General features: G+C 41.7%; 1 protein-coding gene across 3 annotated transcripts in view; it reads left to right on the plus strand.

The window, feature by feature from the left end:
- The first annotated feature begins 646 nt into the window (after window positions 1–646).
- UGGT1 (UDP-glucose glycoprotein glucosyltransferase 1) overlaps window positions 647–18121 on the plus strand; it is an 88530-nt gene continuing 71055 nt past the window's right edge. For 2 of the 3 annotated variants that reach the window (XM_050963981.1, XM_050963982.1), the window contains exons 1-7: window positions 752–822; window positions 7246–7384; window positions 8698–8780; window positions 9571–9701; window positions 11936–12048; window positions 14702–14876; window positions 16413–16509. In XM_050963981.1, the coding sequence (XP_050819938.1) occupies window positions 7260–7384; window positions 8698–8780; window positions 9571–9701; window positions 11936–12048; window positions 14702–14876; window positions 16413–16509 (724 nt within the window). In that variant the 5' untranslated portion in view covers window positions 752–822; window positions 7246–7259. Of the gene's footprint in view, window positions 870–7245; window positions 7385–8697; window positions 8781–9570; window positions 9702–11935; window positions 12049–14701; window positions 14877–16412; window positions 16510–18121 lie in introns of all 3 variants that reach the window. The other variant, XM_050963983.1, reaches the window with a different exon arrangement.

The raw sequence follows: 18121 nt of genomic DNA on the forward strand, positions 1-18121 counted from the left end.
AAAGGTGGAAGTATGCATACCAACAGGAAGACTCTCCTGTGTGCTCCATTCTGTACATCCAAAGAAGTGAGCTGTAGCCCCGAAAGCTTATGCTCAAATAAATTTGTTAGTTTCTAATGTGCCACAAGTACTCCTGTTCTTTTTACGGATACAGACTAACACGGCTGCCACTCCAAATTCCCACCGAGCAAAGTTTCAGAAATATTAATTTCAGTGCCCATCTTTAGACACCTATTGGCTGATATTCAGAAATGCTGTGCAACCGGGGCTCCCATGAAGTTCCCATGCAGTTGTGAGGGGCACAGCTCAGCAAAGCAGGCTGTGCTGTACTATAGGGGTCTAAACTGAGCACCTAAACTAGACAACTCCAACAGTGCGGCTCATAGGGCAGCACACTTGAGGGGGCCGCTGCTGGCCACAAGCTGAGCTGACTTAAGCGGGGTGGAGGGCGAAGCCTCCCTTATTTTGGGGTGGGACTCAGGGGGCATGTCCAGGCAGAGCGTCTCCGTTTGCAGCAGTTTTCCTGAACATTCCTAGATTCCCTCCCTCGTGGTCTGGACTCCCGTGCAGTCACTGGCTCAGGCTAGGAGGAGCAGCGGTAAATTACGCACCCTGACACAACCACCTCCCCTTGGTCACAGTCAAGATGGCTGTCGGGCGACGCTCTAGCTGCCTCCTAGCGCTGGTCCCTTCCTCTCTATGGCAGTCGTTCCTCCATGTGTCCGGCCTCAGGGCGGAAGCGGAAGCAGGCTGCCCGGAAGGAACCTACCCGGAGAAGCGGCAGCGGCCGGAGCCGGAAGGGAGCGTGGCGGCCGCTCACAGGTGCAGTAACCGCAGGAGCTTGTGGCTTTGGGACGTTCGCACAGCAGGTGCTTTAGGCAGCGCTCGCGCCCTTCACTGGAGTGCGGGTCTCGCACTGGGACAAGCGGCCCCTCGGCGCCCCCAGAGCCGGCCGGTCCGTGTCCCTCAGGCTGTCGCTGGCCATATGGGGCAGCTCCTTCTCTCGGGGGTGATAAACAGGGGGAGCCTGCTGTTCCCTTGGGGGGTGGAGAGGGGATCCAGCTTTGGCACGGGAGGGAGACCCTAGGCAGTGTCTGAGGCGGGGCAGGTCTGTGGTGGAGCATGATGTTTGACAGGTCACAGCTCTTGTGTCCCTGCAGCCCTTCTGCATGGACTGGAGTTGTGGGGGGCAGGCTTTGCCTGGTTCACACCTCGCAGGTTCCCGCTGACCATTTTCTGTGTTGTTTGTCAAATGTGCTTGTTGTTGTTCAGCTTGGCATCAGTGGGCCCGGCCAGCAAAGAGTCTGGCACAAAGACTGTGCTGTAATGGGAGAGCATTACGTGTGCAAGCCGTGTCTGTTTGCATATAGAGGATGTGAAGCGCTACATGATACTAGCGTGGCTTAGGGCTCAGGGGGTTGCAGTGAGTCATGCATTGCATTACATCACAGTTCATTCCTGTTTGAACAAATTCCCAGTAGTGTAGAAAACACATTATGAGAGGGAGTAGCTCTGCACCCCAACAGCCCTTGATGCTACTGTTACGATACATGGACTAAAGAGCATAGCTTCCTGTAGTGGCAATCTTGTACAGTGACACTGTTAAAGTGGTTACTGATTTTTAGCTTCTGTGGAAATATATTAGTTTCCAAACCATGCTAATGCTGTCCTGTTTTTTATTCACACATTTGAAACAATTTGGGGGAGATTTTCAAAGGCACTCTAGGAGCTGAGCAATCTAACTCCAACTGACTTTCATTTGGAGTTACGCATCTCCCTCCTCTTTCTGTATGAAAATCTCCCCATTTATTATTAACGAAGAAATAGGATTTACAGGAGGAGCATGGGTCATTTATATTTGATTTTAAAATGCACTGTGTGGAAACAAATTTGGATACTAGACTAGGAGTCAGAACATCTGGGTCCTAATTCCAACACTGTCAGTGGCTCATTGTGTGACTTTGCACAAGTCACTTAACATCTGTTTTAATATTTGCAAAATGGAGATGCTTACTTTTGTAAAACTCTTTAGGATCTAGAGCTCAAAAGTGCTAGGTTATTTGTTAGACGGGATCTCCATCCTGTTAAAGCAAATAATTGGTGTTCAAAGTAGTGGTTCTAGTCAGACACCTTATTTATTAGGTTTGTGGTCTCACTAGTGCCTTTGGAACTTACACAAATACAGTCACTGAAGTGAATATCCAGATCTCCGTTTCTACTAGACTTAATGAGGAGCTGTGGTGATGGATGTCCAATGCAGAAAAGAAACCTGGGTTTGTGTTGTCTTGACTAAACTGTGAAGGCTTAATAGCAGTTATGAGGGAGTCTGATGGTTCCTAGCCTGTTCTTCCCATCAGCTGTGCCTCAGGATACATGGAATCTAGCTACAAGTTATGGAGAAAGTGTACAGTAGCAAATACATGATATCTAATTAAACAGTATCCTTGAGTGATTGTGACACACCTGTATGTGGATACCCTTTTTATTTTGCAACTTCTGTTATGTGTCAGTGTCTGTCAATTTCTCCTGGTTCTTTCTGTAGGATGCCTCTTGCAGCTATCTCCCAGCCTTTGCTATTCTTGCAGTGTGTTCAGGAATAGGTCATAACACCAACTCTCTATGGCATATCTGATATTAGCCCAATGTGTTCTATCTAAGCTGCAGAATGAGGGTTTGAGAGGAATCTGCTGACATCCTGCCAGGTCTATGCTTAAGAATGTGGACTTCACAGGAACAAACTCTTCCATGCCAGATTTTGCTTCGCACACAGTTCGTATTTGACTTGTGTATATTGTTTTTCATTCCCACAGATTCTAAAACAGACTATAAATAGCAGCCCATTTTACTAATGTGCTTATTCACATTAATAAAGATTTCCCAAACTGGGTTCTATATAGACCTATAACATCAATGATCCTTAGTCCAAAATAGTTGGAATTTGGTGACCTTCAGGCCATGCTGCAAAAGACATCTGTTTGAGGTTGTGCTTCCTACATGAAGGTGTGGAAAGCAGTCTGTGCAAGGGGCAGGTTGAGCTCTTGCTGAACTGATTTAAATGCTGCTGAGATTTAATTTATACTGTCAATGTTTTAGGGTTCCCATAACCTTGAATAAGTCTCTTATTAGTTATTAATTCTAAAGAAATACCTCTGTTCCTTCTTTTGGTCTTTAAGTTGCTGCCCAGGGGGAGGGGCTATTAGCCTTTCCTGGGAGTGTAATCCTGTGATGATCTGATTTCTAGACAGATTCCAGAGTATAGTGCGTAGGTTCACAGACCTCTGTACCTTGACAGGACTCTTGGGTATGGGGTATCTGCTTGCATCTTTAAGGAGGAAGTTGAATTTCCAGTACAGTTCAGTAGCTTTATAAAAAGCTATCTATTTATGCATTAGAGAAAAGAGTAGAGTAAGAAGATTTAAAAATGATACGAACACCTACTTTAGTGTCTGAGGTTAGCCTATTCTCCTTTCAGTTATCTCACAGAGACCATGACATGGTCTATGTCTCAGTCATTCATGCTGTTACCATATTCATGGAGCTCAGCCCCTTCATCGTTCTCAGGCCACCCCCCATATTTCTGACCAGATTGATTGGTTTCCTAGGAGTTCTACTGTCAGCCTTTGACCAGAATAGTCCATGCATTGTCTTAATTATTATTAGCCATGTAGTGCATCTCCACAGCAGGGGTTGTTTTGTCCATAAAAGTTTATCTCCTGCCATGCCAACATATTCACTAGACAGAACATAGTTCATTTTTCTGTTACATATCAAAACTATAGTAAGAGGTCTGGGATGAGGGATAGGGAGGTTTATTTCACGAAAAGGAGGGCAGGTCTCTACCTGACCAAAAAACAAATGGCATGAGATCTTTAATTGTACATATGCAATAAATGAAACCTTAAAATACAAGGTTCTACTCAAAAGATTCCCACACAATAAACTTCACAGAACTAAAATTGACTTTGGAAGGAGGAGTTGACCTGAGTGAGATTTTAAGCATTGTTTCCACACAGTCATCACTGGAATGAGATCCGTTTAACAGTACACTGCAACAGTATGCAATGGTTTGGGATAGGAAGGGCCCATCATGTGAGACATTGAGAATCCTCAGCTTCTGTTAAAGTCCATGAAAGTAGGGGGTTAAACAACAGTGTTGACTGTTTACAGTGTGGGAGGAGAAAGCCCAAAGTGAAGTGCTGCAGCAATCTCACATGCTGCCAACTTGGCTACTTCCCAGGGGCAACATATACGGTGATTATGCAGTTGAGCAGGACACATTTATTCTAAGGGTTTATTTCTTTTAACTTAACCAAAGTTAAAGATCACATAACAAAGTAAGAGCAGAGGGAGGGTAGTTATTTGTGGAATGTTAGCTGGAAAAAAGTGACTTTAAAAGAGCAGAGTGAGCTGGATTGGTATAGTGGAAAAGGAAGGCTGTTACTGGCAGACAGCAGCATGAAAAAGATGCAGAAATGACATTCTGAGAGGTGAGTGGAGTGTAATGTGCCCAGAGTTATGGGTGGGCACATTTTAATTAAAACAAAATTTAAATTTTGCAAAAGGAGGAGAGGAGTGAGAGCCAAGATGTAAGCAGAGTTGGGGTGGTCCCATGTCGCGTTTAGTAAATGAGTCCAAGAAGTTTGAGCTTCTGAGGAATGAGACAAAGAATTTGAGACTTGAGGTGAGGCCCAGTCATCCTGGAAAAGAAAGTTAACATTAGCTGCGACATGGTGAATAGATGGGGAGGAAAAGAGGATATAATGGCATCATTTCCATGACACGTCTTGTTAACTGTAGCATGGCCTTCCATTAGGGTCCCTAGTATATTTGTCCATAAGACCCTCATCCTTAAGTCAGTCTCTAGAGCAAATTGAGGGTTCTTGACTCCTTGGAAAGAGTATCCCTGAGTGAAGGGACCCACTGAATCCAACTGAACCTGCAAGGCCTTCTATTTAATCTAATCTGGCTTCCATCATCCTAGAGCTGGGGTTGGCAACCTTTCAGAAGTGGTGTGCCGAGTCTTCATTTATTCACTCTAATTTAAGGTTTTGCGTGCCAGTAATACATTTTAACGTTTTCAGAAGGTCTCTTTCTCTAAGTCTATAATATATAACTAAACTATTGTTGTATGTAAAGTAAATAAGGCTTTAAAAATATTTGAGAAGTTTCATTTAAAATTAAATTAAAATGCAGAGCCCCCTGGACTGGTGGCCATGACCCAGGCAGTATGAGTGCCACTGAAAATCAGCTTGCTTGCTGCCTTTGGCACCTGTGCCATAGGTTGCCTACCCCTGCCCTAGAGTCTGACTTTGGTCAGGCCACTATCAATAAATCTCTACAGTTATGAAATGGGTATGGGATTTTTAATCACCATAAATAGTCAGGAACTTAGTAGTAGGGCACACTGTATGTGAGGGGTCTCTGGAAGCAAAAATTTAGAGCTGATACATGACTCAAAGAACTAGAGAGTGGGTAATACAATTAATGCCAGTCAGCATGGGTTTATGGAAGATAGAGCCTATCAAACTATTTTTTGTGCATTTGATGAGATTTCAACTGGTTGATAAAGGTAATATGTTTATGTAATATACCTAGACTCTCATAAGACATTTTACTTGGCATACAAAACATGGTACACAATAAATGGATTAAAAACTGGCTGATAGGTCTCCAAATGTAATTGTAAATGGGAATCATCATGAAGCAGCTGTGTATCTAGTGGGGACCTGCAGGGGTCATTACTTGGCCTTAGGGTATTTGACATTTCTTCCAGCTCATGGAGAACATACATATCGCTGATGAAGTTGGTAGATTACACAGATGTGGGTGGGCGTGGCAAATAACGAAGAGGACAGATCTGAGAGCATTCTGGATCTCTTGGTATTCTCGATGCAAACAATCAGTGCATTTTAATATGGCCAAATGTAAATGTATACATCTAGGAACAAAGAATGTAGCTCTGACTCACAGGATGGGGGACTCTATTCTGGGAAATAGAGACTCTGAAAAGACTTGGAGTCCATGTCCAGATGAATATCCACCACGATCCTCCAGTGAGACACTATAGCCAGAAGGGCTAATGTAGTCCTTGGATGCATAAACAGGAATCTTGAGTAGGGTAGGGAGGTTAAGTTTAGTTTGTATTTGGCCCTGGTAATGACAACTACTGGAATACTATGTCCAGTTGTGCTGTCCACAGTTGAAGAAGGATTTTAAATTGGAGAGGGTTCAAAGAAGAGCCACAAGATTAAAGATTGGAAAACATACCTTATGGTGACAGTCTCAAGCTAAACAGACGAAGAGTTAAAGGATCAACTGATCAGGCTATAAGTAGCTACATGGGGAAAGAGGAATTTAATAATTGGCTCTTCAATGTAGCAGACAGAAGTCTAACAAAATCCAGTGGCTTGAAGTTGGAGCTAGGCAAAATTTATACAGGAAATGAAGCATAAGTTTCTAGCACTGAAGATAATTAACCACTGGAACAATTTACCAAGAGTTGTGGTGGATTTGCCATCATTGACAATTTTTAAATCAAGATTGGAAGTGCTTCTAAAACATATGCCGTAGTTCAGCAGTTCTCAACCAGGGGTCTGAGACCCCTGGGGAACCATGAACAGGTTTCAGAGGGTCCGCCAAGCAGGGCCAGCAATAGACTCATTGGGGCCCAGGGCAGAAAGCCAAAGCCCCAGTGCTCCGAGCCCTGCCAGCTAGGCCTCAAGCTGAAGTCTGAGAAGCTTAGCTATGTGGGGCCCTAGCCAGTGGCCCTGCTTGCTACCACCTAATGTCAGCCTGGCTTTTACATGCAGATAAACAGTTGTTGTGGCCCATGGAATTTTTATAGCACGTTTGAGAACCCTGCTGTAGTGCAAACAGCAGTTATTTTGGGGAAGGTTCAGTAGCCTATTTTATGCTGGTGGTCAGACTAGGTGATCCCAGTGGTCTCTTCTGACCTTTGAATCTAGAAATAAATGTGCAAAAAAATGGTTCTCATGCCCTTGTGTTCCTATGGTTTTAGTTTTGACTGCAGCGGAGGCATCTAATCTTACAATTCTTGTCTCCTAATATTCTTAAGTTCTTGGATTTTAAGCCCAGGAGGGACTATTATGATCTAGTCTGATTTCCTGCATAATTCTGGCCATTTAATTTTAAATTTTAGGTAGACTAGAACTCTGTACAATCCCCAACATTGTAAATATAATGTTTCAGAGACAAACTTGCTTGATTTTTTTTTTCCCCCTGTAGGCATTTTCTATAAAATGGGAATTTTTATTGCACTTCTTGGAATCTGGTTCAGTTCTTCTCTAGCAAAGGCAGATTCTAAAGCAGTGACAACGTCCCTGACTACAAAGTGGTTGTCAACCCCTTTGTTACTGGAAGCAAGGTAAGCATACAGGGTGTTAGTTTTAATTCACAACTCTGAAATGTAAAAGAATAAAAATGCTAGCTTGTAGGCTAAATCTCACACACACAATATAGTAAATCCTAGAAGAGTATTAAATGGTATTTGTCAGCATACCTTAGCAACTAGATTAAGCACTAATGTGCTGTGTCTAGAACTGTTTATTCAGTCCCCTCTGCCCCGCCATATTGTGGACTTGATGCACAGTTCTCCTCTCATGTCCCATTTTTCCTGTGCCTATGTTAACAGGCTGATATACAGTAGAGAGGAACAACATCAGTACCCCATGCCACATCACTCCCACTGCTGCTCTTCTAGCTAGATTATCCATCCCTGCACTGTTTCCCACTTCATCATTAGAGAGCTCCAGCCAGTTGAGGCAGCCCTCTTGTCAGCACCTCTGACTTCTGGGCTCTTGCCAACTGTAACATTCAGCCTCAAATGTGTCCAGAGAGCACCTGCCTCCCCGTCTGAGCAGTGAAGCTATGCCATGTATTCTCATGTAGTTCTGATTTGAAAATATGCTGGTATACCTATACAGTCTCTACTGTATATGAATTAAAGGTGTCATACATTATGTGCTGAATGATTAACAGGTTGGGTTTAATTCAAGTGCATTTTGATATAAAAAAAGATGAAGGAAACAGTGCAGGGATGTTACCCCAAGTTTCACCTTACTTAAAAAGTGCTCGCTTAGAAAAATCAGACATAAAAATACAAAATGTCACAGGACACCATTACTGAAAAATTGCTGACTCACTTTTTATCATAATTATAAAGTCGATTGGAATATAAATACTGTATTTACATTTCAGTGTGATACTTGAGCATGTTTTTAACTTGTGAACCTTGTCTGAAGCCCAAGCCCCAGATGGTGGGCTGAAGAGTATAACTTAGCTTTACAGGGTCCTCTATGGCGTGGGGCCCTGTACATTTGCCCTGCTTGCCACCCCCTAATGCCAACCCTGCACTTGCAGTCCCCCTAAACTCATTCTGTAGCCCCCAGGCTGAGAAACACTGAACTAGATGAGTTGAGTACCTACCCCCAGGGGTATGCATACACCCTGGTTGAGAATCACTGCTTTACACAGTTTCATCAGCCAGCCTTACTTGCAGCATTCCTGCTATTTCTAGCTTCTTTTCTAGTAATGATGTTTGTTTTTCTTGTATGGGTAGACATATGCTAGGGATTAAATGTGCTGTAAAAGCTAACAGTTTCATAAAGCACTGTAATTTGAGATAAACATCATAAAATAAGTTCTCCTGAAGATTTCCTCCTTCCCCTCTCTGTTCAGTGAATTTTTAGCAGAAGAAGGTCAAGAGAAATTCTGGACTTTTGTGGAAGCCAGTCAAGATATTAGATCATCAGATCATGGTGGTAAGATTCTGTAAACCCTTTTCCTTGCTTGATATTAATCAGCATAGATGAAAAGTAAGCAAAATGTTTTACAGTGTATGCAATCACAGAAAAATGGAACATAAACTCTACCTATATAACTTAGATTGTGATGGGAACTGTGACCTGAACAGGGTAATCAAACAGCCAGTTGATTAAAGCCAGTTTGTGCTAAAACTGATCTGTCAGGTTGTGCCATGACAAGAAAATATTGTAAATACACCTCTACCCCGATATAATGCGACCCAATAACGCAAATTTAATATAATGCGGTAAAGCAGTGTTCGGGGGGGTGGGGGGCTGCACACTCCGGCGGATCAAAGCAAGTTTGATATAATGCAGTTTCATCTATAATGCGGTAAAATTTTTTGGCTCCTGAGGACAGCGTTATATCAGGGTAGAGGTGTATTCTCTTTGCTTGTGTTTATTGGGAAAAGTAATTTTTTAAATAGTAAGTAGCTAGCAACTTTTAACTATATTCCCACACTCCTCATGTTTAGGCCCTGATCCTGCAGTTGCATCTAAAGTTACATGGAACTTAGTGGAGATCCAACTGTAGAACTAGGCTCTTAAAAAAACAAAACAAAAACAGGAGTAATGCTTCATATTGTTTAGTGAGATTGGCCCTTATTATTTCAGGTTTTAACTACATAATGGTCCCCAGCACTTTTCATAGTATAGATTATTGTGAAAACCCATGATTTACAGTTAAATGGCCCTCTTCTGCAATAGTCTCACATGGAAGTTAATTGCTTGTGCTCTGGCTTTGCAGGTACTAATTATTCCTCTTACCATGCAATGCTGAAAGCAGCCTGCCAGAATCTGTCACCACTGCAGCAGAACTTGTTGAAGTTTTCCCTGTCTTTACGTTCCTATTCTGCTACGATTCAAGCCTTTCAGCAGGTTAGTACAAAGCAACGGAAGCCATCCAATGACAGTTTCATAGGATCCGGGAAGGAAGTAGCTACTTCAGCTACCTACAGATATTAAGTTTGTGGCTCAGATAATGAAAATGATGAAGTAGTTTGACACTTGTTTTCAAACTAATAAAGGCCTCCATTCCATGTCATAGTCAAACCCTAGCTTGTTTTGAAAAACAAAGTTATTTTGAGGTATGAAAGTAATTAAATGACTTTAAATATTTTGATGCAAGATTAATGGAGACCTGAAGAGGGGGAAAGGGGGCTTGTACCTTGTTTAGCTTCTTTCAGATGGCTTAACTTTCTAAAAAAATTGCTGCTTAATTTACATTAATATTTCTAAAGTAAAAGTTTCACTTTTTGCCAGAAGTCTCTCTGCAAGGCCTCAAAGATACATTCTATATACTTGAGAATGAGTATTGTAAGATGTATCAGAGGGGTAGCCGTGTTAGTCTGGATCTGTAAAAGCAGCAAAGAATCCTGTGGCACCTTATAGACTAACAGACGTTTTGGAGCACACCGCACCATAATAACTCTAGCTCAGGAGCCAATCCATGCAACAAACCTCAATGCCAACTCTGCCCACATATCTACACCAGCGACACCATCACAGGACCTAACCAGATCAGCCACACCATCACTGGTTCATTCACCTGCACATCCACCAATGTAATATACGCCATCATATGCCAGCAATGCCCCTCTGCTATGTACATCGGCCAAACTGGACAGTCTCTACGGAAAAGGATAAATGGACACAAATCAGACATTAGGAATGGCAATATACAAAAACCTGTAGGAGAGCACTTCAACCTCCCTGGCCACAGTATAGCAGACCCTAAGGTGGCCATCCTGCAGCAAAAAAACTTCAGGACCAGACTTCAAAGAGAAACTGCTGAGCTTCAGTTCATCTGCAAATTTGACACCATCAGCTCAGGATTGAACAAAGACTGTGAATGGCTTGCCAACTACAGAACCAGTTTCTCCTCTCTTGGTTTTCACACCTCAACTGCTAGAACAGGGCCTCATCCTCCCTGATTGAACTGACCTCGTTATCTCTAGCTTGCTTGCTAGCATATATATACCTGCCCCTGGATATTTCCACCACATGCATCTGAAGAAGTGGGTATTCACCCACGAAAGCTCATGCTCCAAAACGTCTGTTAGTCTATAAGGTGCCATAGGATTCTTGGCTGCCTATATAGAATGTGTATTTTTATCGCAACAGATACTTAACTGTGACCCAGGGGGCTTTTTTGGTTTGTTTTTTCTTTTGATTTTGGCATCTAATTCCTTTTTAAATATTTGGGCTTTGTAAGTAAAGGGATAGATGAGTGTGTAGTTACCTCTTAGCAACCTTAATCAAAGAGTATCAGAGGGGTAGCTGTGTTAGTCTGGATCTGTAGAAAGGAACAGAGTCCTGTGGCACCTTTAAGACTAACAGATATATTGGAGCATAAGCTTTCGTGGGTGTTAGTCTTAAAGGTTCCATAAGACTCTCTGTTGCTTAATCAAAGAGTTTTTCTATTTGTGTAGTTAATCAGGTTTCATTTCCATGGCATCTGTGACATCATAAACTTACTAGTTCTTCAGTAGTTCTGTTATGGGACTCTAAAGATATTATCCCCATGCATGTGGAAATGGAGTTATCAGAATCCTTTAATGGAAATTGTATTCTTTGCACCTTTATTTTACAAACCTAGTACATTTTAGAGTTTGTTATAAAATATGCACCATTCTGTAATGTACTTTATTTTAGTAATAGCAGACTTGTGTTCTTTTCTGAGGAGGTTTCCCTTTTCATCTTGAATTATTTGATATGTTCTGTTTAGAGAGAGTGACTTTTTGGTGCTTAAGCATAAGGAATTTCCTGGTGTGCATAAAATGTTCTGTGTAGTTACATATGTAAAATAAAACAATTTTGAAGTTGGGAAAAAAAGCCCTATCATTGTAAATACTCTCTGCAAACCATACCATTTGTGAAAATTCAGTGTTAAAAAAATAGAGAGAACATTTGTTTGTCTAGCAGATAGCTTTGAATTACATTAATAATTGGAGTTGTACATCACCTTGAGCTCCTTGATTGGCAGCCCAGTATTATTATTGCCTAAAAGTCCTATTTTCAGTTTTGTTTTGTAATTTAATGTAGTGATTTCTATTATTTTTGGTCTAAGAAAATGTTACAAACTATATTGTAACACAGATGTTTTAATACAGATAGCAGCAGACGAACCTCCACCAGTGGGTTGTAACTCATTTTTTGCTGTGCATGGGAAGAAGACTTGTGAATTTGACACCCTTGAAATCCTTTTACAAACAGCTTCAGAAAGGTAGTCTTTTTATACAAGATCTAGCCCAAACTGTAGCTTTGTTAGACTTATTAAGGGGGGGAAATTTTATTGAATTCCTACTTTCTACATACTCTGTTTCCAGTCTGTATTTGCCCTTTCTGAGGCAGAGTAGTAAACACACATTCACAATTTATTCTTTGGTGTCAAGCCAGTCAGGAATGATTGTCTCTTATCCTTCTCACTCTCAAAAATTGTACCATAAAGCAAGGATGTTCCAAAAGGAATTAGAAGAAGTAGAAAAAGGTCTGTAGAAGGGCAGCAGTAATTCTTAGAAATGTGTCCATGTAAAGAGTTTGTTGCCTTGTTTTTAAAAAGGAAGAGCTGACATCATAAAGATATAAAAGTTAATGAATGGTTAAGAAGAGGTCAGTCAGATGCTCCTGTTTCTCTTTTTCTTAAAATGAGAGCAAAGGGAAACCCATCAAAAATAAAAGGCCACACATCTGAAACTGGTGGTTCCTCTCCCACTCCTCCAAAATGCATTTGTCACCAAGCTGTTTCTGGTGGACCAGGATGATATGACCACCACAGAAAAAGGGGGAGTGGAGGAAGGAGGTGTGTAAGGGGGGGAGGGAATATAGAGCCAGAGAAAATGTTGTAGTAATCCACTTTTTTTTATAAAAGTTTTATTTTATCCTCATCTACACTGAAAGCTTTTAGTGCTGTTTCCCCATAGTTCTCTTACCTCTAGAGAGAGTCCAAAGTTTTCTAGGGAGGTAGGCTGCAGTTGGTGCTTCATTCTCCCTAAACTCAGAATTGTTATCCCAAGGTGGCTCCCCCTCCAGACTTTTTCCTTTCTCCTTCCTCCCCCATCTTCTTGAGTTGTTTCTTTCATTTTTCTCCTTGGAATGAGCTGGGCCTGATTTATATAGGGCCAGACCCCCCCCACTCCCAGCAGCCTCTGAGAGGACTGCTTAATTGGAGTCAGCTGCTTGCCCACTCCCATGTGACAGTTGACTGTTTAACATTATTATTAATCTTTGGAATTTGCTGCTGCTGGATATTATTGGGGGCAAGCATTTTAGGATTAAAAACAGTAATTATTCATTTAATATGAATAATCAGAAGAGCCACAGTTTGTTTAATGAGTATAAAAGGTGTAGTGTCCCTCATGAGAGAAGGAACAGAATTTGGGTATAATAAACAGAGGATTCTTTATTTGGATTGCTGGACCGAATTTGTCTTAAAGGGAACGTGGTTGGACTGCACAATGTTACTACACAGGGTCTGCCTGAATGTTGCTCCAGATTAATCGATTGTGGAGTAGATTGCTGACAGTACAAAAAAATGTATGAGATAATGTTTTGGACAAAAACTGCCTGAGGTTAGGTGGAAACTTCCCCCAGGTAATCCCGACTGCATAACTGTCCATTATGAGGGTTCATATATTCCTCTTCACTATGGTGCTGACCTGTGTTGGAGGAAGGATAGTGGAGTAGATGCATACCAGTGGTCACATCTGTGTAGTATGAGGACAAACACAAAGAGCCATGCTTTAAGTAGCAACTAGAGAACTGCCTTGACAGAAAGTTCCCACATTTAGTAAGCCCTACACTGCAACTTGTCTCTGCTAACTGTGGAGGACCATGAAGTCTCCAACCACTCCAGAATCTAGATGTGGTTCATGTGTTCCTAGGTCATTGATGTGTTAGTATAGTAAGACACTAATCCTTTGAACATGTAGAATACTTGAAATTTAGATATTTGTACTATAAATACTAGAGTCAGTGCTACCATATTGTTATTTTCTGTGGACAGTAAAATTCTGGACAGCAGAATGCTTACAAACCATTTCTGAGAGTGGTTCTGTTGTAAGTGTTGCACGTTTTAAATTTAGGACAACAAAAACTAAGAGCTTATGCTGACAAATACATGAGTCTCAGATTTTCATTCAGATATTATTAATTAAAATGACACAATAGTAATCTTAAGTTTTCCATCATAACTAACAGGATTATGAAGGAAATAATTAAGTTGAAATTAGCAGTAAATCCTGGTAACAAAACTGAAGTGAGAGACTTTACAAAATATAATCTACTACAATTTGTCTTCAGATTCCTGTCTGTTTTGCAGCTTGATTTTTTGTAAATATAAAGGTTGGCATCTTTTACTTCTGGTTCATGCACTGCAGATGCATTCTCTTGCTAAATCCCATTTGGGAATATTTTGAACCTTATATCGGGGGCAAGATTTGAAAAGGAGGAGAAAATACACAAGAATACAGAACAGGAAAACTAAACCTATAGGAGGTTGGCAATGTCTCCTTAATGTCTGTTGTGTTTAGCTTATTTTATTTTAGAGATAAACTCTATTGGGGCATGAGTCCTATTGAAAACATTAAGCAAGTTGTTGCTCATTTGTATAAGGATCATGGTTAGGTGCTTTCCAGCCTCCACCCATCTAGTTTTACGGTTAAACCTTTGGAGCCCTCTTTCCATTTTATCAAAGTTTTGCCACCACAGACGAATGACTGACAAGCTTAATAATGAATAGCAATAGTCTGAGACCTTGTCCTTGGTGAAGAAACACCTGACAGTTACACAGGGAGGGAAAAGAGATTTGGATGCATCTTGCTCAGTTTCCTCTTTCAAGTGTATGTTAAAACCACCACATTCTTGATGTTTGTTCTTAGGCTGAAGCCATTTTTGTTCAAAGGAGATCACAGATTTCCCCTCTCAAACCCGGAAAGTCCTGTTGTCATACTGTATGCTGAGATTGGCACTGAGGAGTTTTCCAAATTCCACAATCTGCTTGTTTCGAAAGCCAGTGCAGGAGAAATCACTTACATCCTCAGACACTATGTTGCTGTAAGTACTGATACTATTTTGAACCAATTTGTTTGGAATTAGGAAGAACTTCTTGCTAAGACTTTAAAAAATGGGTGCCTAAGGTGAGGCTCTGACATCAACACTTAGATACTTAAATGAGTGTTGTGAATCTGGCTGTAGGCACCTGTGATTTTAGGTATCTGTTTTGAAAAATCTAGGCCCATATTTCCTGTTACGGGAATATTTTCTTTGCATTAAACGGAATATTCAGACTGCATTTCTGTATTCTGACATGTATACAATCAAATTGGGAAAATTACTTGCATCATTTAAATGTCTGAGAGAGTTCCTTTTATTATCCAGTATTTGCATGGGTGTGGTGAAGCACAAAACATTTGTAGCATAAGCTAGGTGGGTAAAGAGTGAGAGGTATTTTCCAAATGGAGGCTATTCCTTTTATTTGGAATAGGATTGAATTCCATTGCTGAACCATTCACCAGTCCTACAGTGATCTGCTTTTGTTTCTCCCTCCAGTCTTGGGCTGGGGGGAAGGGGAGACATCCCCAATTTACTTTCTATACTGGAGCTCACAAGGAATAGTTGTAGAACAGATGTTTAACTGTACATGTTAGTGGCTTACAAGAGTTTTGATCTGTTTCGTTTCTATTCCTGATGGTGTGATAGTGTTGATAAAAAACCATGAATGTAGTACTTAGGCTGACAGCCAAATTTGCTATATGTGAAAAGGCATCAATTGGCTCAGCTTTAGTGATATTTGTACTTTCGGTGAGACATAGCAAAACGAATAAGGATGTATACCACCCTCTTCTTTTCAAAAAGAACACAATTTCATGTGACACAGTTCCCATTATTTGCATAAAATACTTAATTCTGGGCCTTGGTTAGAATAGCCATTTGATTAGAATATGCTGCTAAGACTTATGAATTGCTCAGAGGTGTCATCTTAAAAATCATGAAACAAATATATGATCTCCTGTCCTGAAGTGTTAATTGGTTTGATTTATTTTTACCATTCAGTGAATGCTGGAGTATTTTCATTCCCTTGCTTCTCAGCAAAAAAGAACCACTTTTTTCCCTGCTGTTCGTTTTGATTAAAGAAATGTATCCATCTAAAGTTGGTTCAAATACTGGCTTATGCAGCATCATTTTTTGTTTGGGTCTATTCAGTATTCACAAGCTTTGTTTTGGACACAGTCAGGGATTCCATCACAGGACCATTCACCAGCCCTAGTGTGATCTGCTCTTTCCTGTGATTCTTTGTCCTCCTCTTCAGCTAGACTAACTGCAAAGAGCCTAGTAGGAATAAGACATTAAACAGTTATGTTGTACTCCTGCAAAATAATTCATCCTGGGGTGGCTACTTATGTATTTTATACTGTGCAAGTTGTGTCTGAATGCTAAAATGACAGACATTCATGCTCTGTAACTCTAACCCCTTTAAATATGTGGCAATACGAGCTATTTTGCTATGGGAAACACTAGCTTAGTGTATTGTATATCCATACAACAACATGCTATGTGCTGTTGGTTTGGTTTTTTTACCTTTTCTTCCAGAATCCAAGTAAAGAAAAAGTCTACCTGTCAGGCTATGGTGTGGAACTGGCTATTAAAAGCACAGAATATAAGGCCAAGGATGATACCCAGGTGAAAGGTAAATTCCTACTTAAAATAAGAATTGTATATACAAATAATTTGAGTTATAATAATGTGGTTTCATATTTTTTTCACATGAATAGTTTCTCCCTGAGAGCAGGAGACGGTGCTCTTCTTCCCTGCCTGAGCTCTGAAGAGCCACAGTCTCTTCCTTCTTACTCTCCGTGGTGTCGTCATCCTCTAATTTTGGGGGCAGGTTTACTCTGAGCATATTGATGCCATTCTTTAATTAGGATGATTACTATTGTTCACCACCAAGGCATTACTTTTTCCTTACCCCTCTCCAGAGCATAGTATGGTTCCTCCATCAGCCTTCCAAGCCATACAGGGAGATGGAGACAAAAATATTTAAAATTAGTTTTTCCCCCTCCTACTATCTCTGGAGCAAGAATAGGGGCAGTCCCCATTTCTGGAAATCTGATACAGACTGGCTAAACTGCATATTAGTTAAGTTCATGGGTATATATGTATTTTACATGCATTTAACAATTTTTTCTTTGTGTCCATTTAGCAGACATCATATACTTCTGGATTTTTAAAAAGAAATAGCTTCTATCAAAAGAAAGTCCTGCTCTTCTAATCTGTTTTAAAATATTAACATTGACTTGATCACATATAAACTAACTATGATACTGTTTCAGCCTATATGGCAGTGTAACCGGGCGCAGACTCACCTGGCAGCAGCTCCTGCCGGTTGTCCTCAGGAATTAGCATCCAGCCTCCAGAGCACCCTCTTCAGGCCAGTGTCTCACCACCACTGCTGGCTTCCCTGTCCCTCCCAGGAACCTGGTGCCCCTTTAATTGGGTGCTGCCCCCTGGCAGTCCACCCACAGTTCTGGGTCTCCCCTTCCCAGGGGAACCCCCACCCACTATCCCCACATCACCTCAGTCTTGGCTACTGTCCAGTCTGCATCTAGCCCCTGTTCACTGGGGCAGACTGCAATATAAGCCACTCATCACAGGCAAAGAGGTTCAGACCTGCTACCTCTGCCTGCCCATGGACTGCCCCATTGCAACCCTACACCTGTTTGGCCTATAGTCAGGCCTGCAGCCTGGGGCTTTCCAGGCTGGAGCTCCCAGCTCCTCTGGCCCTTCCCCAGCCCTGCTCCCAATCTGGGTGTCTTGCTTAAGTCCCTCCAGCCAGGCCCTTCTTCCTCTACAAGCAGACAGAGACTGACTGAGCTTCTGGCTCACAGCCTCTTATAGGGGCCAGCTGGGACTTATTGGGGCATTGCCACAGCTGAGCCTACTTTCCCCAATCAGCTCAGGCTTCTTGCCCCAGCCACAGCCCTCTCCTGGGCTGTTTCAAGCCCTAGAGGGCAGGAATGGGTAACTACCCCGTTACAGGTGGTAAACTCAGTAGAAAGATAGCAGTAGCCATAGGCCTGGTCTACACTACGCGTTTAAACCGATTTTAGCAGCGTTAAACCGATTTAACGCTGTACCCGTCCACACTATGAGGCCCTTTATATCGACATAAAGGGCTCTTTAAATCCGTTTCTGTACTCCTCCCCGACGAGAGGAGTAGCGCTAAAATCGGTGTTACCATATCGGATTAGGGTTAGTGTGGCCGCAAATCGACGGTATTGGCCTCCGGGCGGTATGCCACA

The sequence above is a fragment of the Gopherus flavomarginatus genome, chromosome 8 (genome assembly GCF_025201925.1).
Source record: "Gopherus flavomarginatus isolate rGopFla2 chromosome 8, rGopFla2.mat.asm, whole genome shotgun sequence".
NCBI lineage: Eukaryota > Metazoa > Chordata > Testudines > Testudinidae > Gopherus > Gopherus flavomarginatus.